The 20,263-nt window shown below is 50.0% G+C and overlaps 2 protein-coding genes across 3 annotated transcripts in view; one reads left to right on the forward strand and one right to left on the reverse strand.

The window, feature by feature from the left end:
- LOC119966345 (protein phosphatase 2C-like domain-containing protein 1) overlaps positions 1-20,263 on the reverse strand; it is a 52,045-nt gene that overhangs the window by 24,910 nt on the left and 6,872 nt on the right. For both annotated transcript variants that reach the window (XM_038797858.1, XM_038797859.1), the window contains one exon: positions 818-1,784. In XM_038797858.1, the coding sequence (XP_038653786.1) occupies positions 818-1,781 (964 nt within the window). In that variant the 5' untranslated portion in view covers positions 1,782-1,784. The remainder of the gene's footprint in view (positions 1-817; positions 1,785-20,263) is intronic.
- Positions 1,707-20,263, forward strand: part of kat2b (K(lysine) acetyltransferase 2B) — a 180,547-nt gene continuing 161,990 nt past the window's right edge. Inside the window, exon 1 of the mRNA XM_038797856.1 lies at positions 1,707-1,832. The gene's annotated coding sequence lies outside the window, so the exon portion shown is untranslated. The remainder of the gene's footprint in view (positions 1,833-20,263) is intronic.

Raw genomic sequence — 20,263 nt, forward strand, 5'->3', positions numbered from 1 at the left:
TAAATAAAACCTAATTCGGCTCTCGAGGGCGGCAAAAGGCGCAAAGTCAAAATCCTTTCTTGTCTTGTCTCTTGTGTTCGAGCTCTGTGACAATGAAAGGTAGACAGGGTGTTTGATATCGGACGGGTGAAGGAGTCAAAGATCGAGGGTCGGTCTGTGCCTGCTGTGGCGGCCACTTCTCAGCAGAATCAGCTGATGAAAGTGGGCTCCAGATCAGTCAATAGATTTTTGGATACTAAGGCATTTTAATGGATATGATGATGGTGCGAGGAAATGGAGTTGAGGCAGAGGATGACCCATGATCATGTTGAGTGACAGAGTCGGCTCCAAGAGTCAGGTTGCCCCACTCCTCTCCCATTCCCTATGCTCTCCGAGTCATAGTGCAAAGTCACTGTTGTGAGAACGATGTGTTAATTCGTGACTCAGACCTGCGTGGTCGAAATGTGCTGTGCTGGCATTGCATCAACCCATTGAACTCTGTGACCCATCGGGGCAGTGCCTAGTGCTCCTTCTAGGGGGGGGGGGGGGGCGGGGGTGCGGACACACGGGTGCCCTTCTCCAGAGCATATACGGCACAAGCCATGCTAGAAGAGGCTGGCAGTGCAGCAACATTACACTGAACCTTCTCATCCTTGGTCTTTCGAACTTCTGATTAAAAAATATTGGATTAGATTATCAGCATGGGTTTTCAAGACAAAGTATTTGATCTGTTGCAATAACAGCTCCTGGCCGGAGATGGCTCCCAATCATGAATCAGCCTCATCAGCTACAAATTGAAAAGCGACCAGCGCCACTCACTGTTCAATGACCACGTTACCTGCATTAGCAATGTGCAGCGTTCCTATTTCACACACACTGTCCTCCGAGAGGCTCTGAGCACTGCTGCCATCCACTCCACTGGCGATCCGGGATGGGGGCGATGCAGGTTCCAGCAGGCAGGTGGCGACTGTACATCCGCTCCAGCGGACATTGGAACTCTCATTCCGTCCGAGCAGCAATATTTTGTCCATTTTCCAAAAAGCTTTAGCAAACGCCACATGGATGGAGGAATAAGGGTGGTCGTTGGCGCCTTTGCTGTGGGGTGCGGCGGGAGTGGTGCCTGGGGGGAAGAGCGGGTTGTAGGTGTGGAGTTGGGCACGCTGCTCGGTGGACAGGGTGTAAGGGTGCCCAGCATTTGCCAGCTGTTCCAGAATCAGGTCAGGCAGGTCTTTGGAAGTGTACTGCGCCGCAGACTTCCCATGAAAGCCGTCAAAGACCCCGATGAACCACGCGTTGCTCCGGCCACCGTAACAATCTGTGAAGACGTAAACATCTTCCATCTGGATTTTCCAAAGGGCGTTCCGGTCCTGCCAGATGCCAAGGGATTTCACGCAGGCAGTGGAGGGCAGTCTCAGGGGCAGCGGCAGTTCCTCGTTGCACACGATGGGATTCTCAATGAAAAACGGCCAGTTGTGCAGCCGGTTGGACTTCACTATCTCGTAGGCGAAGTCGATGTTCTGCAGCTCCAGCGGGCTGAATTTCTCGGAGCGCATTTTCTTGCTGATGATGCAGCGGCGGCGGAGCCGGAGGGAGAGCAGGCTGACGGGCCGGGTGCCTGCCCGGTACTGCAGCATATGCAGGGTGCGGTGCAGGATCCTGTGGTGGCGGACATTCAAGGCACACAGCTTCTTGTTGCAGGTCAGGCATGGCACTGTCAGCACATCGCACTGAGGCACATTCAGAACGTCTGCCTCCGTCTGCACTAGTGGCAAGCTTTGGGTGGACTTCGGAGGCGTTGGCATCTCCTGCATGGGAGGACAAGCAGAGATTGGAGAGTAAAACTGCAAAAGCAAGTAGGCGGCTGCAAAGGAATCACACTGCTGTCATATACTGTATTGTCACTGGTACTAACTTGAATGAAATACAAAAGTGTTGTGGAAGGGATTCAAGGAAATAATAGTTTATATTTCAACTGCTTACATATGTAAAACAAGCGTCCACCAGCACAATAGGCTTGCCATTACAAAATATACTCAGCAGTAAAACATTAATCAAATTACAGTGAGCGCCAAATGAGAAATATTTCAAATATTAAAAAATATCTTTAACCTAACCAAACTAGCACCTAAAAAAAACCTTGCGTTTGGATTAGCAATTTCCATTCAATTGTCCCAAACAGAAGCCGGATGAGGCCACTCAGCCCCATGAACCTGCTCTGCCAATCAATCATATCGCCACTGATCATCCACTTCTGTTCCACGGCCCCATCCAACTCCCATACCCTGCATTGCTTTAGAATCCAGAAATCCATCTATCTCAGCCTTGGATGTACACATGAACTAAGCATCCACAGCCCTCTGAAATACAGAAGATTCACAATGTTGAGAAATTTCTCGTCTCAGTCCAAAATAACCAACGCCATATTCTGAGACTATGACCCCTGATTCTAGACTCTCCAGCCAGGGGTAAGAGCCTCTGAGCATCTACTGAGTTAAGCCTGCCAAGGAATTGTATCTGCATTCGCTACTCCAAAGTTTCTGTTGTGCCTTGTGCCAGGGTTAGGGAAGTTACGGGGATAGGGCTGGGAGTGGGCCTAGGTTGGGCTGCTCTTTTGGAGGACCAGTGCAGACTTGATGGGCCGAATGGCCGCCTTCTGCACTGCAGGGATTCTATATTTCATTGATGTGCCTGGAAAATAACTTGCAGCTGGAGGGAGGATCCAATTGAGGTGGTCCATGTAGGAACCAATGGCAGAATTAAGAATGTGATTCTGAGGAAGATGTTTAGAGAACTAGCTTCTAAATTAATAAACAGAACTTCTAGGTAATAATCTCTGGATTGTACACCAATTAAGTGCAGATTAGGATAGGGCAAAGCAGATCAGAGAGTTAAATGTATGGCTCAAAGAGTGGTGCAGGGAGTTTTAATTCAAATTACATTGGCATCAGTACTGAAGAAAGAAAATAAATGATATAGCATATGAGGGGAAAGATGACTATAGTTGATTGGGAAAATAGAATAAGGAATATGGAGGTAGGTGAACAGTAGCAAACGTGAAATTTTTTTTGACAATAAATATGTTCCATTGAGAGACAAACGTTCCACAGGAAAAAAATATCCATCTGTTGTTGACTAAAGAGGTTAAGGATAGTTCTAGATAGTTCCCATTTAACCTTACAGTCACTTTGGGCAGAATTGTACACACCCTCGGGAGCAGGTAGGAGAAGGCAGGAAATTGGGCCTGGCGTCCTAGGTGCCTTTCCTGGTGCCTACCTGCCCATCTCCAACCCTATGCAATTTTATGTGCAGCAAGGGAGAGTGTGGGCAGCCCACTCACTCTTGGGTCAACTGAAGCCTTTAATTGGCCAATTAATGGTAATAGAACATAGAACAGTAAAGCACAGAACAAGCCCTTCGGCCCTCAATGTTGTGCCGAGCCATGATCACCCTACTCAAACCCACGTATCTACCCTATACCCGTAACCCAACAACCTCCCCCTTAACCTTACTTTTATTAGGACACTACGGGCAATTTAGCATGGCCAATCCACCTAACCCGCACATCTTTGGACTGTGGGAGGAAACCGGAGCACCCGGAGGAAACCCACGCACACAGGGGGAGGACGTGCAGACTCCACACAGACAGTGACCCAGCTGGGAATCGAACCTGGGACCCTGGAGCTGTGAAGCATTTATGCTAACCACCATGCTACCCTGCTGCCCCGATCTAATGGCCTCTTGCTGCTCCACTGGAATTTTTCATGGGGCAGTCAAAGGAGGAAGCCCACTTTGAAACCCACCAGGTTCCAATCCTTGGGCTATTGATTGGAAACAGGGAGGGGGCATATTTCTCCTTTTATGTGCCTTTATTTAGGTTTAAAAATCTTGTTTTCGATTTACGTATATCAATCTCAAGCTTAATGTGAAATTCTTATTGTATTATGATCACTGTCCCCCATTAGATCCTCTGTCAGGACACTAATTAACCCTATCTCGTTATACAATACGAGATCTAAAATAAACTTATTTCTGGTTTGTTCGACGATGTATTGTTCGAGGAAACTATCTCAAATGTATTCTATGAATTTATCCTCCAAAATACCTTTACCAATTTGATTTGTCGAACCAAGGTTTGTCAATTCCCCTTCTCTCTTGGCCTGTGCACCTCAGCCGCTATTCCAGTATCCTCAGCTCCCTCTAGCCTGGCCTTGCTGAGAACTCCCTGAACATACCTTCCCATCCAGCTCCAATGACAACCTGTATTGGGCTTGTAGTCTCAGCAGTGGTCATTGCTGGGATCAGAGAGCTCCCAACTAGTTCCTTGGTTGACACTGTCGGAGATGGAGTTTCTTCCCTAGATGGTGATGGAAGTCTCACCATAAGCTTCTTAATACTCTTCTGTGCTTTAAATGGCTGTAGGGCTGCCTGGCTCAGAGTATCTGTCAAATTTCTTGGGGGATGAGGTGGGGGGCATGGAATGCCAGCAATATGAGGGCTGTTTAGCACAGGACTAAATCGCTGGCTTTGAGAGCAGACCAAGCAGGCCAGCAGCACGGTCCGATTCCTGTAACAGCCTCCCCGAACAGGTGCCGGAATGTGGCCACGAGGGGCTTTTCACAATAACTTCATTTGAAGCCTCCTCGTGACAATAAGCAATTTTCATTTCATTTCATTTTAATTTCATATGTAAAATCCTGTCCTCTGTGTCCTCCTCACAGTTTGAAGTCCACCTTGGCTTTGCCTGCTAGTTAGTGTCTGCCACCTTGAAAATGCCACCTTTTTCTCTATTATTTTTGCATTTAATTATCATCTTTATTAGCGTCTCAAGTAGCCTTACATTAACACTGCAATGAAGTTACTGTAAAAATCCTCTCGTCGTTGGTGCGAGCCTTCAATGAGGCATGGGAGGGGGGGGGCTTTGCCCCCGACGATGTTGCGGGCACTGATCTCTCTGATCCTGAAGCGGGATAAGGACCCCTTGCAGTGTGGATCATACAGGCCTATCTCACTCCTCAATGTTGACGCTATGTTGCTGGCGAAGATCCTGGCCACCAGGATAGAGGACTGTGTGCCAGGGGTGATACACGAGGATCAGACAGGATTTGTCAAGGGATGGCAGCTCAACACGAATGTGCGGAGATTGCTAAATGTTATTATGATGCTGGCGGTGGAGGGGGAGGCGGAGATAGTGGTGGCGCTGGATGCAGAGAAAGCGTTTGATAGAGTTGAGTGGGGGTACCTGCGGGAGGTGCTGGAGCGGTTCGGATTCGGGGAGGGGTTCATCAAATGGGTGAGGCTGCTCTACGTGGCTCCGATGGCGAGTGTAGTTACCAATGGAAGGAGATCGGAGTACTTTAGGCTCTACCGTGGGACCAGGCAGGGGTGCCCCCTGTCCCCCTTGCTCTTTGCATTGGCGATTGAACCTTTGGCTATGGCGTTGAGGGAGTCAGGGGGATGGAGGGGTCTGGTGCGGGGTGGGGAGGAACATCAGGTATCGCTGTATGCGGACGACCTGCTGTTGTATGTGGCGGACCCAGAAGGGGGAATGCCGGGGGTGATGGAGCTGTTAGCGGAGTTTGGGGGCTTCTCGGGCTATAAGTTAAATTTAGGCAAGAGCGAGGTATTTGTAGTACACCCGGGTGATCAGGAGGAGGGAATTGGGAGGCTCCCGTTTAAGAGGGCAGTGAAGAGTTTCAGATACCTGGGGGTGCAGGTGGCCAGGAGTTGGGGGACTTTCCATAAGCTTAATTTTACCAGGCTGGTGGAGCAGATGGAGGAGGAATTTAAAAGGTGGGACATGGTGCCGCTATCGTTGGCGGGTAGAGTGCAGTCCGTCAAAATGACGGTTCTCCCAAGGTTCTTGTTCCTCTTTCAGTGTTTGCCCATCTTTATCCCTAGGGCATTTTTTAGAAGGGTGACTAGCAGCATCATGAGCTTTGTTTGGGCGCATGGGACCCCGAGGGTGAAGAAGGTCTTCTTGGAGTGGGGTAGAGATGGGGGGGGGGGCTGGCATTACCCAATCTCTCGGGGTATTATTGGGCGGCCAATGTGTCGATGGTGCGAAAGTGGGTGATGGAGGGGTAGGGGGCAGCATGGAACGGATGGAGAGGGCGTCCTGTGGAGATACAAGCCTGGGGGCCCTGGTAACGGCGCCGTGGCCGCTCCCTCAACGAGGTATACCACGAGTCCGGTGGTGGCGGCTACCCTCAAGATTTGGGGGCAGTGGAGGCGACATAGGGGAGAAGTGGGGGGCTCGATAGAGGCTCCGTTAAGGGGGAACCATTGGTTCGTCCCGGGGAACATTGATGGGGGATTCCAGGGTTGGCACAGAGCGGGCATCAGACAGCTGAGGGACCTGTTTATTGATGGGAGGTTTGTGAGCCTGGGGGAGTTGGAGGAGAAATTTGGGCTCCCCCCGGGGAACATGTTCAGGTATCTGCAGGTAAAGGCGTTTGCTAGGCGGCAGGTGGAGGGATTCCCTTCGCTTCCCGCGAGGGGGGTGAGCGACAGGGTGCTTTCGGGGGTCTGGGTCGGAGAGGGGAAGATATCTGATATCTACAAGGTAATGCAGGAGGTGGAGGAGGCGTCAGTAGAGGAGCTGAAAGCTAAGTGGGAGGGGGAACTGGGGGAACAGATCGAAGACGGGACATGGGCTGATGCCCTGGAGAGGGTTAATTCTTCCTCCTCATGTGCGCGGCTTAGCTTCATCCAATTCAAGGTGCTGCACCGGGCCCACATGTCCAGGTCTAGGATGAGTAGGATCTTTGGGGGCGAAGACAGGTGTGTCAGGTGTTCGGGAAGTCCAGCGAACCATGCCCATATGTTCTGGGCATGCCCGGCACTGGAGGAGTTCTGGAAGGTGGTGGCGAGGACGGTGTCGAGGGTGGTGGGATCCAGGGTCAAGCCAGGATGGGGACTTGCGGTTTTTGGGGTTGGGGTGGAGCCGGGAGTGCAGGAGGCGAAAGAGGCCGGTGTGCTGGCCTTTGCGTCCCTAGTAGCCCGGCGGAGGATCTTGCTACAATGGAAGGATGCGAGGCCCCCAAGCGTGGAGACCTGGATCAATGACATGGCGGGTTTTATCAAGCTAGAGAAGGTCAAATTCGCCCTGAGAGGATCGGTACAAGGGTTCTTTAGGCGGTGGCAACTTTTCCTCGACTTTCTGGCTCAACGATAGTGTACTGGGACAGCAGCAGCAGCAGCAACCCGGGGGAGTGAGGGTGAGGGGGGGGAGGGGTGGGTGGGGGGGTGAGGGGGGGGAGGGGTGGGTGGGGGGGGAGGGGTGGGGGGGGGGGGGTGAGGGGGGGAGGGGTGGGTGGGGGGGTGAGGGGGTGGAGGGGGTGTGGGAGGGGTGGGGGGGGTGAGGGGGGCGAGGAGGGGGGGGTGAGGGGGTGAGGGGGGGAGGGGGGATGTGAGGGGGGGAGGGGGGGAGGTGGGGGGTGGGAGGGGGAGAGGGGGGGTGAGGAGGGGGGAGGGGGGGTGTGAGGGGGAGAGGAGGGGGAGGGGGGGAGGTGGGGGTTGGGAGGGGGAGAGGGGGGAGTGGGAGGGGGGGAGTGGGAGGGGGGAGAGGGAGAGGGGGGGGAGGGGAGGGAGGGGGAGGGGAGGGAGGGTGAGTGGGGAGAGGGAGGGAGGGGAGAGGGGGGAGAGGAAGGGAGGGGAGGGGGGAAGGAGGGAGGGTGAGGGAGGGAGGGGAAGGGGAGGGAGGGAGGGGAGGGGGGAAGGGGGGAGGGGGAGGGGAGGGGGGAGGGGAGGGGGGGAAGGGGGATGGGGGAAGGGAGGGGGAAAGGGGGAGACGATGACTATGTTTGTTTATTTAATTTTAATTCATTTTTAAGTTCTCTTGTTGTTCATTGGGGTTGGGGGGGTGGGGGGATGTGATACATGCGTTGATACGGTCTTGGGGGTGTTACAGTTATTATGGGGTTATTTTGTTGCATTTCATTGTTGGTTGTTATATTTTCTGTAAAAAATTCCAATAAAAATTATTTAAAAAAAAAAGAAAATCCTCTAGTCACCACACTTGTTCGAGTACACTGAAAGAGAATTCAGAATGTCCAATTCACCGAACAAGCACATCTTTTGGAACTTGCGGGAGGAAACCGGAGCACCCAGAGGAAACCCACGCAGACACAGAGAGAATGTGCAGACTCCACAGAGACAGTGACCCAAACCGGTAATTGAACCCGGGTCCCTGGCGCTGTGATGCAACAGTGCTAACCACTGAGTTACAATGCCGCCCTACTTTTGTTAAAACTCCTTAAAATTCTGAATAATACTCTGTCCAACTATTACTATTCGGGGACCTATATACTACTCTCACCAGGGCTACCCGAATACTTTTCCATTTTGCCTGTCTTTTCAAACGTCAAGAACCTTGAAGTATTTATTTTCCATTCTTGGTCACTTCTCAGTAATGGCTATTAGATCAAATCCATTTCTGTCTATTTGTGCCATTAATTTTTCTATTCTGTTATGAATGCTTCATGAATTTAGATTTAGCACATTTTTTTACCATTTCCCCCTGATTTGACTGTATTCATTGATCCACTATTTCTTAAACTCTTTGTGCCTTCCTGTCACAGTCTCTGCTTAACTTTACCCAAATCGCTGTGCTGCGCTATTGTTTTGACTTTCCTCTTTATATTTATAAAATTTCTCCTCACCAACCTTTTTAGTTGAAAGCACTATTAGCTGCCTAGCCTTTTGAACCGTAAGACACTTGTCTCACTCCAGATTAAGCAGAGCCTAATGGAACACTTTGCTCTTCACATGGACTGCAGCCAGTGCCCCGTGATTCAAAACTCCTGTCTTCAACATCACTCTTTGAGCCACCCATTCAATTCTCTAATCTGTTTGATTATCTGCTAATTCCTGCTTGGCTGAAATAGTAATCCACAGATTAGTACCTTTGAGATTCTTATTAATTTGGATTCTAGCTTCTCAGACTCCTCATTCTATTTATGATGTTTGGTTCCTATGTAGACCACAACTGGATCCTCCCCCTCCCTTTCCAATTCTTCTTCAGCCATGAGGAGATGTCCTTAACCCTGGTAACGGGGCAGACAATGCAATCTTTGGTACAACCCATTGCAGCTATACAGAAAAATATCTATATCCCTGAATATGCTATCCACTAGCACATTCTTTTTTATTGCCTCCTGTTCCATAGTTCCATGTTCAGTTTGTTCATCAACCATGCAGACTCTGCCTTCATCCACAGAGACGGCAAGGACCTGGTAGCGATAAGGTTAGAGTTATCCCTGTCCAGTAATGTGCCTGGTTTCCCCTTACCCCTAAATCATAGTCACACCCTCCTGTCCCTAACCAATGTAATTGTAATGCCTGTGGCTCAGAATCCTGCTCAACGACTGAGCCGAAGTTCCTCTTGATGCAGACACTTACTGCAAATCTAGTCGTCCAAGGTCACAGTACCATCCACAAATTCCCACAAACTGCAGTTGCGGCAGACCACCAAACTGTCACCCCAATACAACAGTGCTTCCCCCCTTGGGTCACTGTCTATGCGGAGTCTGCACGTTCTCCCTGTGTCTGCATGGCTTTCCTCTAGGTGCTCCGGTTTCCTCCCACAAGTCCTAGAAGACGTGCTTGTTAGGTGATTTGGACAGTCTGAATTCTTCCTCAGTGTACCCGAACAGGCGCCTCGGGGATTTTCACAGTAACTTCATTGCAGTATTAATATGAGTCTACCTGTGACACTAATAAAGATTATTATTATTTTCTTCTCTTTTTTGGCTGAGAGACGATGGACTGAATGGCCTCTTTCTGCACCATAACCGTTCTATGGTTCTAATTAGGAGCAGGAGAAGAATATATGGACTGTCGAGCCTGTATAGTTGCTTGCTGTACCTATATGGTAAACCTTGTGTTCCTTGTACAGGTACAACCAAATTTCTCTGAACATCAACATTTACAAATTTCATGCCTTTTCAAAAATAATTTTTCTATTCTGACACCGAAAGTGAAAAACTTCACACATCCCTAAATCTGCCATCTTGTTGCTATTTAATGAAACGTGAACATCTCTTTGCAGTTTCTTTGTGTCCTCATCACAGCTTGCATCCACACCCAGCTTTGTATCATCAGCAAACTTTGATACATTATTCTGTCTCTTTGTCTAATTCATTAATACAGATGATAAATAGCTGAGGTTCAGCACCAATCCTTGCGGCACTCCACTAGTCACAGCCTGCCATCTTGAAAATATCCCATTTATTTCTACTCTTTCCTTCTTGTTCATTAATCCATTTACTATCCGTGTTAATATATCACATCCAACGATATGAACTCTTGTGTATTAATCTTTTGTGTCATGCTTTATCAAGTGCCTTTTGGGAGTCCAAGTATACGGCAGCTACTGGTTCCCCTTTATCAATCCCACTAGTCTATCCTCATAAACTCTAATAACTTTTCCAAACAGGATTTGCCTTCCATAGAGCCATGATATGGCTTGTCCTAATCATAATATACTTTTCTAAGTGTATTATTAAGACTTCCTTAATAATAGATTAGAGCACTTTCCCTGTGACTGATATCGGGCTAATTGGCCTGTATTTCTCTGTTTCACTCTCCTTCCTGTCTCGAATAGCAATGTTACATTTGCAAACTTGCATTCTGCTGGGACCCTTCCAGCACATCTACTACCTCTGCAGCTATCTCTTAGAATCCTGAGATATAGGCCACCGCATTCTAGGAATTTATTGAGGTTTAGTCTCTTTGGTTTCTTTAGTAATTGTTCTCTGCTGATACTAATTACCTTAATTACCTCTCTTTTGTTAGCCCCAAGGTTACGCTCTATTCTGGGATGCAACTCGTGTATTTTTTTCATAGGTTTATAGATGTTTATAGCACAATATGAGACTATTCGGCCGTTGTGCCCATGCCCGTCAACAAAGATCTGACTACACTAATTCCACTTTCCAGTGCTTAGCCCATAGCTCTGGACATTATAGCAGTGCAAGTAAATATCTAAATACTTCTTAAATTTTACGAGCGTTTCTGACTCAACGACCATTTCAGCCAACGAGCTCCAGATTTCCAATACCCTCTGGGGGAAAATGTTTATCCTCAATTCTCCTCTTAGCCTTCTACCTCTTATCTTAAATCAATGCTCCCTGGTTATTGACCCCTCTACAAATGCAAAAAGGGCCTCCTATTCACCCTATCGAAACCCCTTATAATCTTATAAACCTCTATCGGGTTACCTCTCAACCTTCACTGCTCCAAAGAAGCTATGAAGACATACACAAAATATTTGTTCAATGTCTCTGGCATTTTCTCATTACCTATGATAATCTCTCTTCTTCTAAGGGACCAATGTTTCCTGTCCATTAGCTAATTTTAGCTACTATCTTCCTTTATAATACTTACAAAAGCTCTTACAATGAAGGTAAAGCAGTGGATGTAGTGTACATGGATTTTAGTAAGGCATTTGATAAGGTTCCCCATGGTAGGCTTATGCAGAAAGTAAGGAGGCATGGGATAGTGGGAAATTTGGCCAGTTGGATAACAAACTGGCTAACCGATAGAAGACAGAGAGTTGTGGTGGATGGCAAATATTCAGCCTGGAGCCCAGTTATCAGTGGCGTACCGCAGGGATCAGTTCTGGGTCCTCTGCTATTTGTGATTTTCATTAACGACTTGGATGAGGGAGTTGAAGGGTGGGTCAGTAAATTTGCAGATGATACGAAGATTGGTGGAGTTGTGGATAGTGAGGAGGGCTGTTGTCGGCTTCAAAGAGACATAGATAGAATGCAGAGCTGGGCTGAGAAGTGGCAGATGGAGTTTAACCCTGACAAGTGTGAGGTTGTCCATTTTGGAAGGACAAATCTGAATGCGGAATACAGGGTTAATGGTAGGGTTCTTGGCAATGTGGAGGAGCAGAGAGATCTTGGGGTCTATGTTCATTGTTCTTTGAAAGTTGCCACTCAAGTGGATAGAGCTGTGAAGAAGGCCTATGGTGTGCTAGCGTTCATTAGCAGAGGGATTGAATTTAAGAGCCGTGAGGTGATGATGCAGCTGTACAAAACCTTGGTCAGGCCACATTTGGAGTACTGTGTGCAGTTCTGGTCACCTCATTTTAGGAAGGATGTGGAAGCTTTGGAAAAGGTGCAAAGGAGATTTACCAGGATGTTGCCTGGAATGGAGAGTAGGTCATACGAGGAAAGATTGAGGGTGTTAGGCCTTTTCTCATTAGAACGGAGAAGGATGAGGGGCGACTTGATAGAGGTTTATAAGATGATCAGGGGAATAGATAGAGTAGACAGTCAGAGACTTTTTCCCCGGGTGGAACACACCATTACAAGGGGACATAAATTTAAGATAAATGGTGGAAGATATAGAGGGGATGTCAGAGGTAGGTTCTTTACCCAGAGAGTAGTGGGGGCATGGAATGCACTGCCTGTGGTAGTAGTTGAGTCGGAAAATTTATGGACCTTCAAGCGGCTATTGGATAGGTACTTGGATTAGGGTAGAATAAGGGAGTGTAGGTTAACTTCTTAAGGGCAGCACGGTAGCATTGTGGATAGCACAATTGCTTCACAGCTCCAGGGCCCCAAGTTCGATTTCGACTTGGGTCACTGTCTGTGTGGAGTCTGCACATCCTCCCCGTGACTGCGTGGGTTTCCTCCGGGTGCTCCGGTTTCCTCCCACAGTCCAAAGATGTGCAGGTTGGGTGGATTGGCCATGACAAATTGTCCAAAATTCTATGATTAACCTAGGACAAAAGTTCGGCGCAACATCGTGGGCCGAAGGGCCTGTTCTGTGCTGTATTTCTCTATCTAATGTGTCTTTATATTTCTGGTTAGCTTACCCTCATATTCTACTTTTCCACTTTTATCAGTGTTTTGGTGGTTCTTTACTGATTTCTAAAATACTCCCAATCCTCAGACTTATTATGATTCTTTGCAACATTATAAGTATCTTCTTTTAATCAAATACTATCCTCAATGCCCCTTAATACTCCACAGATAAATCTTTCTCGCTGAGTTGTTGTATTTTAATGGAACACATTTTAGTTGAATATTTTGAATTGGTTCTTTGAATGTTTCGCACTGTTTATTTACTACTTTACCTTTTAGTCTATTTACCCAATCAAACTTTTCTTCATACCTAGGTAATTGGCTTTATTTCAGCTTCAATTCTTTTTTGTGATTGGAGAATGTCATTTTCAAATTTAATGCAGAATTCAATTGTATTATGATCACTACTTCCCAGTGGACTTTTACTTTACATTGTTGATTAATCCTATCTCACTGCACAATGCTAGGTCTTAAATAGTTATATCCCCAGTTGGTTCCTCAGTGTATTGCTCCAGGAAATGTTCATGAAAGAATTCTGCGACCTCATCTTCCAGACCATTTTTTCAAGATGGATTAGTCCTGCTTAAATGCAGATTAAATCCCCTATAATTATTACCTTGCCTTTTCACAAGTTCTAATAATATATTATTTAATGTTCTGACCAATGGTATAATTATTATTGGGTGCCTATAATGTATTCTCACAAGTATTTTCTGACGATTGCTATTTCTAATCTCTGCCCATACTGACTCTACTTCCTGATTTTCTGAGCCAAGATCCTTTCTCACTAATATCCTTATGTCATCCTTTATTATCAACACTACCTCTCCAGCTTGCCCATTCTACCTGCCTTTTCAAAATTGTGTACTCAGGAAAATTAATTTCCCAACTTTGGTCACCTTGTAACCATGTCCCATAATGGTGATAAGGTCGAAGCCGTTTATCTCTATTTGTGCTATTATTTAGTTTTTGTATTGTGGATGCTCCGCACATACAGATAAAATTATTTTAATTTGTTTTTACTACTATGCCTGCAGGGGCAGGTTTAGTACACTTGGCTAAATCGCTGGCTTTTAAAGCAGACCAAGGCAAACCAGCAGCACGATTCAATTCCCGTATCAGCCTCCCCGAACAGGTGCCGGAATGTGGTGACCAGGGCTTTTCACCGTAACTTAATTGAAGCCTACTCGTGAAAATAAATGAAAAAAAATATGAAAATCGCTTATTGTCATGAGTAGGCTTCAATGAAGTTACTGTGAAAAGCCCTTAGTCGCCACATTCCGGCGCCTGTTCGGGGAGGCTGGTACAATAAGCGATTCCATATTCCCTGCATGGACCTTACTCTCTGATTCATTGTTACCATTAAAGTTTCTGTCCCTTCATGTTCCACTCAGCTTGTCTTTACTCAGATAAACCTTTTTATTGCCTCAACTTTTATTTTTGCCCTTCACATATTAGAGGTGTAGAGATTGGACATTCATTGTGAAGAAGAGATAGTTAGGGCAGGAAATTGGAAACTTTTGAATATGAAAATGAGCACCGGGAGACTCACCAATGTAGGTGGGGAGAGACTGGACAAAGGGAAGATAAAATTGAGTCAAGGTAGTACAAGATCAGTTCAGTTGGCCAGGAACAGGCTGAGACAATATGTCTCCAAGGCAGTCCTGTTTATGAATTTTGGAAGGAGGTAGAAGTGAGCTACTCAGATTTGGGCAAGTATGAGGTGTGTTATGATCTCATTTGGTGTTATAACTGGATGGGAAGATCCTAGAATTCACCCCTGGCTCAATGAAAAATGAAAATCGCTTATTGTCACGAGTAGGCTTCAATGAAGTTACTGTGAAAAGCCCCTAGTCGCCACATTCCGGCGCCAGTCCGGGGAGGCTGGTACGGGAATCGAACCGTGCTGCTGGCCTGCTTGGTCTGCTTTAAAAGCCAGCGATTTAGCTCAGTGAGCTGAACCATGGGCGAGATTCTCTGTCGACGAAAGCTGAAATCGGGAAAGGCAATTAGACGGAGAATCAGTCTTGACACCAAAATCGTGGCTGGCACCGCGTTCATGCCAAATCGCAATTCTCCGGTGTCTCGACAGCGGCATAAATGCATTCCACTCCGCATGTACAGTAAGCGCTGTTTGCATATAATTAGCGGGCCTGACCCGATATTCTCCAGGACCTTCGCAATTTTCCACTTCTACCAGGAGGAATTCCTGGTGGCGAGGTTCACTTGTGCTTTTAAAAATCGGGAAGCAGGCGCCCTGGCAGATGAGGGAGAGAAAGGAGGTAGGATACGCAGAGGCGCGACCATTGGCTGCCGGTCCTGGCACCTGGCTGGGGGGGGGGGGTTGACCAGAGTTCGGGCTGGAGACCGGGGTGGCTATCCCTACAGGACTGAGATGGTTTCCAGTCATGCACCGCCATTCCTGTGCCCTGCAAGCCAGCCATCTTGCAGCGCACCCAACTGACCACCCACCGTGGCCTGTGGTTCTGCAGAATGCCACTGGCCATATGGGTGCCATCACCCCACCAGACCAACAACCCAGCCACCACTCTCCACTCCACTACCACTGCACTCCAGTCCCGGCTCTCCACCCAAACACCGCACACTCCACCCACTACCCCTGCACCGCACACTCTGCCATATCACCACCCCTACAACTGGCTGCCACCCGCGGGCGGGACATCATGCAGCACTCCCGAGGGCAACGGCCACAGTAGCCCCTACAGGGGGTGCCGGATAAGGGCGAGGAGCGCACCGCTGGCAGCGACAGCAGGCAGTACCCTTGGCAGCAAGGATGGGTGCCGGGTCAGAGTCCCCGTGCGGGGGCAGGGTCCACAGCACCAACCAGGTGGTAGCCCATTGGACCTGGTTGGGCAGGGGAGTACGATCATGCTAACCTGTCTGCCTTTTACCCCTTGTGGACAATGGATATTGGAATTCAGCCAGCAGTGGTGGCCTTCCTCCTAGTCGCCACAGCCCAGGGGAATGCATTGAGGCTATACGAGCTGGAGTTGCTCAAGGAGGAGGAGAATGCAGCAGCGGAGCCTGCCCCAGAGGGATAGGAGGCACCAGTGAGGATGGAGAGCAGGTCGCCCAACAGGCTGAGCAGGATGAGGAGATGCAAAGGAGACGCCGCATGAGGACTCGTGTACCAGCAGTGCCTGTCATTAGAGGACCTGCCGGACCGGGCATCCGTTGAAGACTCCAGCTGAGCCGGGGAAAAAGTGCAACATATCTGCTGAATCATGGCACACCTGGCACCGCAGGGGAATGGGGCAGGACACCCGCTCCTGGTGGCAGTCAAGATGATGGTCGCCCAGACCTTCAATGCCACTGGGTCCTTCCAGACGTCGAGCGAGGACTTGTCTGGAAAATCACAGACCTCAGTGCACAGGTGCGTCCACACCATCACGAAGGCCCTATATGCCTGGGCTGGGTCACCTCCATCTATGTGTCGGCCAGCACCTGGACAATGCCACCAATGCTCTCAGCCATGGCCCGCTGTGACTAGGTCATGCTCAGCAGCGCCGCTGCAATGTCTAGGTAGCTCTGGGATATGGCTGCCTGTGATAGAGCAGCCCTGTCGTGGACCACGGGCAGAGCCTGCACAGGTTGCCCCATAATAATAATCTTTATTAGTGTCACGAGCAGGCTTACATTAACACTGCAATGAAGTTACTGTGAAAAGTCCTTAGTCGCCACACTCCGGCACCTGTTCAGGTACACTGAAAGAGAATTCAGAATGTCCAATTCACCTAACAAGCACATATTTCGGGACTTGTGGGAGGAAACTGGAGTGCCCGGTGGAAACCCACGCAGACTCGAGGAGAATGTGCAGACTCCACACAGACAGTGACTCACAGGTATTGGACATGTTGACCCAGGACCAAAACCTTCGGCCCAATGCCTCCATCACGGACACCACCCTTGTGGTGTTGGCTTGGGTGGCACGCATGGTCGGCATTTCCTCCTGCTCCTGCATGCGGTTGGACTTCTCCAACTGCACCTGCAGGTGCTGGATGCTCGCGGATAGATCCTCATCCATTTCCTTAGCTCTGCGACTGCATCTCCTCAATCGATGGGACCGTCCGTTCCAGAAACCCGAAACATGTCTGGACGACAACTGGTGCCCGGGGTTGCCCAGCCCTCTGACCGTCTGCCCCCTTGGGAGTTCCTGCCTCCGCCTGCTGTACCGGATCAGCTGTGTGGTGCGCACCAGATAGTGTCCCAGGAGCCTCTTCACTAAAGTGCCCAACCGAGGTAAGTATCTTTGGGATGGTGGAGGGTGTTGGAGACAGCTGTGACGAGAAGTCATTGTCATCCCCGGACTCGAGCTCTGGGGTGTCACGGGATGCATGTCGAGGACTCCCTTCTGTGTGAGACTGGTCTTCGTCACTGTTCGACACACGGTTTCTGGTTGTGGCTGGGGTCAAGGGACACCAGAAGGGCCTGCGCCATCGCCAGCAGCTCCTGCAAAACACAAGACAAGATGAATGATTGCATCGCGGGCTGTGAGGGGGGGGAGGGGGAGTAAGGATGGGTGGGAGGGGGAACTGGGTGTAGGGATGGTGGTGTTGGTGGAGAGGGGGTGTTGGTGTTGCAGTGGGGAGGGAGTTGTGTGGGTTGGGGTTGGATGGGTGGGGGTGGTGGTAGTGGAATAGTGTGGGGGTGGTGGTGGGTGGAGTGACACATGTGCCATGGGGAACCGCAACTCAGCGAGGTCTCAGTTCCTCATCCGATGCCGTCCTCCACCCCGGCGACTGCCTTTTCCTTGGGCCCACCGACCACGTTCAGTTACCTTTGTTCTGCTGTGCTGAGGGGCTGCAGGTCCGGCGGTCCACCTGCAGTCTTCTCCCGCTCTTGGCAATTGTGCGCGGCCGTCGCCGGGTGAGGGGAGAGAACCGAAAATGCAGTGTTAGACGGTCCAACTCATGCAGCCCAGGGGGTGGATAGCTGGTGTCTTAAATGTCAGGGAACCCGGCCATGGCGGCCGGTATGGGTACCGGCATGTGTTGCAGGGTGGGGGATCAGCGGCGCTGGCTGCCTCTGCCACCTGCGCCCAGGCCCGGGGAAAGGTGTTGGCTGACAGCCTCCTTCCCACCCTGGGGCACAGGGACACCTGTGACTCTCCTCCAGCACGGGTCTCCAGTTGTGCGTCGGTAAATCTCAGGGTCACTCTCCTCGCTGCCGTCTTGTTGGCTGGGGTGGCGTGTGTGGGGTGTGTAGTGTGTATATGCGCTGTTTTTCAGCCTCCTGAGTGTCAATCCCGAATCCGGCACCGTTTCTCATTGGAATTGATCACGTTTCACGTGGTGCTAGTGCTAGCCCCTTAATGGTGGTTGAATTGGTCCAGGTGCGGCAACGTTTTTCTGTCATAAAACTCCACTAATCCTGCTCCTGTGTCAACACTTAGTCTCACGAATGGAGAATCCGGCTGCATAACTTTTATTGTTTTTTATTAAATATGGTGGAACAGAGTCATATGACCGCTAATTAGTTTTACCTTCAAGAAAAAAAATTCATTAAACATGAAAAGTTGGATTATTGTAGAATACTCATTTACTCCCCCTTAGTTTAACAAATATACACAGATTTAAAGATTTCAAAGTACATCTTAAACTAAAATGATCCCATTTCCACAAAGTCCCCTTTAAGCCCACAAGATGACTATGGTTAAATACACACACTCAGCTCTGAATCTAAGTCAGAATCTCTCCAGATGATCACATGAGAGTGTCCAAACTTCACTTGTAAAACACACTTTAAAATCTTCTCTCATAATATTGCTTTCCCTTAGCGGTTTGCAGTCTGAAATCATTCCAGGATTTCCAAAAGATACTTTAAATCAGAGCTTCCGCTCCACTTTGAACAGCAAATCTAGTTGAGGAATTCACACCAACCCATTTTAGAATATCCTTGCCTTGACAGCTGTTCAAGCTGTTCACAATTGCTTTAACTCTCAATTCCCAGATGTATTAAAATTGCATCAAACGTTTCAATTACCTTTGAAGTCTGCTGTCTCACTTTAAATCTAGGTACTGCAATTGTCTCTAACTCAGAACCATTAGTTTACGCTTCGTTAAATTATTCTGAACAATACCTTGGTCTCTGTCCTCTTAACGTCAGGTGCTTTAAACATTGGGCGTGATTCTCTGCTCCCCACGCCGGGTGGGAGAATTGCGGGAGGGCCGGACGAATCACGACACGCCGCCCTGGCACCCCCCCGCGATTCTCCCAACCCCCCCCCCCCTAAAAAATGGCGTGTCGCATTTTTCAACACGCCTCTCGGAGAATCGCCGCTCACCGTTTTTCACGGCGACCGGCGATTCTCCGGCCCGGATGGGCCGAGCGGCCTGATGAACCCGACCGGTTCACGCCGGCTGCAACCACACCTGGTCGCTGCCGTCGTGAACAGCGGGTGACAGGTAAGTGTGGGGTCTGTAGGGGGCAGAGACGGGATCGAGCACCACGGGCGTGCTCAGGAGGTGACAGGCCTGAGTGGTGCCCACCGATCGTCGGGCCGGCATCTCTAAGAGACGCACTCTTTTCCCTCCGCCGCCCCGCAAGATCAAGCCACCATGTCTTGCGGGGCAGCGGAGGGGAAGACGGCAACCGCGCATGCGCCGTCGGCCGCGTCATTCCTGGCGCGCCGCTTTGACGCAAGGGTCAAGGCCGGGCGTTCGGGATTCACGAACCGCCGCTCCTAGCCCCCCTGGGGGGGGGGGGGAAGAATAGGGTGTGAGGAGTGGCCTCCGATGCCGTCGTGAAACACTCCGGCGTCGGCACTCAGTCACCCTTTGGGAGAATTTCACCCACTGGGCGCGATTCTCCGCCCCCCACGACGGGTCGGAGAATAGCGGGAGGGCCTTCCCGACATCCCGCTATTCTCCCCCCCCCCCCCCCACGGCCGCCCCACGACACGAATCGCTGCTCGCCGTTTTTTACGGCGAGCAGCGATTCTCCCCTCGCCGATGGGCCGATTTCCTAGGCCTTTACGGCCGTTTTCACGAACTCCAACACACCTGCTCTCACCGTTCGTGAAAACGGCCGCAAAGTGCCGTTCTGGAGAACCATGCCACCGCGGCCGTGCCAAGGGTGGCATGGGCCCGCGATCGGTGCCCACCGATCACGGGCAGCGGGTCCTAACCCCGCTGGATCAGGGCGGCTGAGGGGCATAACGGCCCGCGCATGCGCGGGTTTCACGCATATGCGTGATGACGTCATCCGCGCATGCGCGGATTGGAGCCGTCCAATCCGCGCATGCGCGGCTGACATCATCGTGCGCGTCAGCCGCCGTTATCCTTGGCGCGCGTAGCGAAGTTCGCTAAGCCTGCGATGCCGAGGTTCACGGGGCCCCGCTGCTAGCCCCGACCGGGGAGCAGAATCGGGTCCCGGGAGGGGGCGCGGAGGCTGCCGTGAAACACGGCCAGTTTCACGGCAGCCTTCACGACTCTCCGCATTTGCGGAGA

This window comes from Scyliorhinus canicula, chromosome 5 (assembly GCF_902713615.1).
Source record: "Scyliorhinus canicula chromosome 5, sScyCan1.1, whole genome shotgun sequence".
Lineage (NCBI taxonomy): Eukaryota > Metazoa > Chordata > Chondrichthyes > Carcharhiniformes > Scyliorhinidae > Scyliorhinus > Scyliorhinus canicula.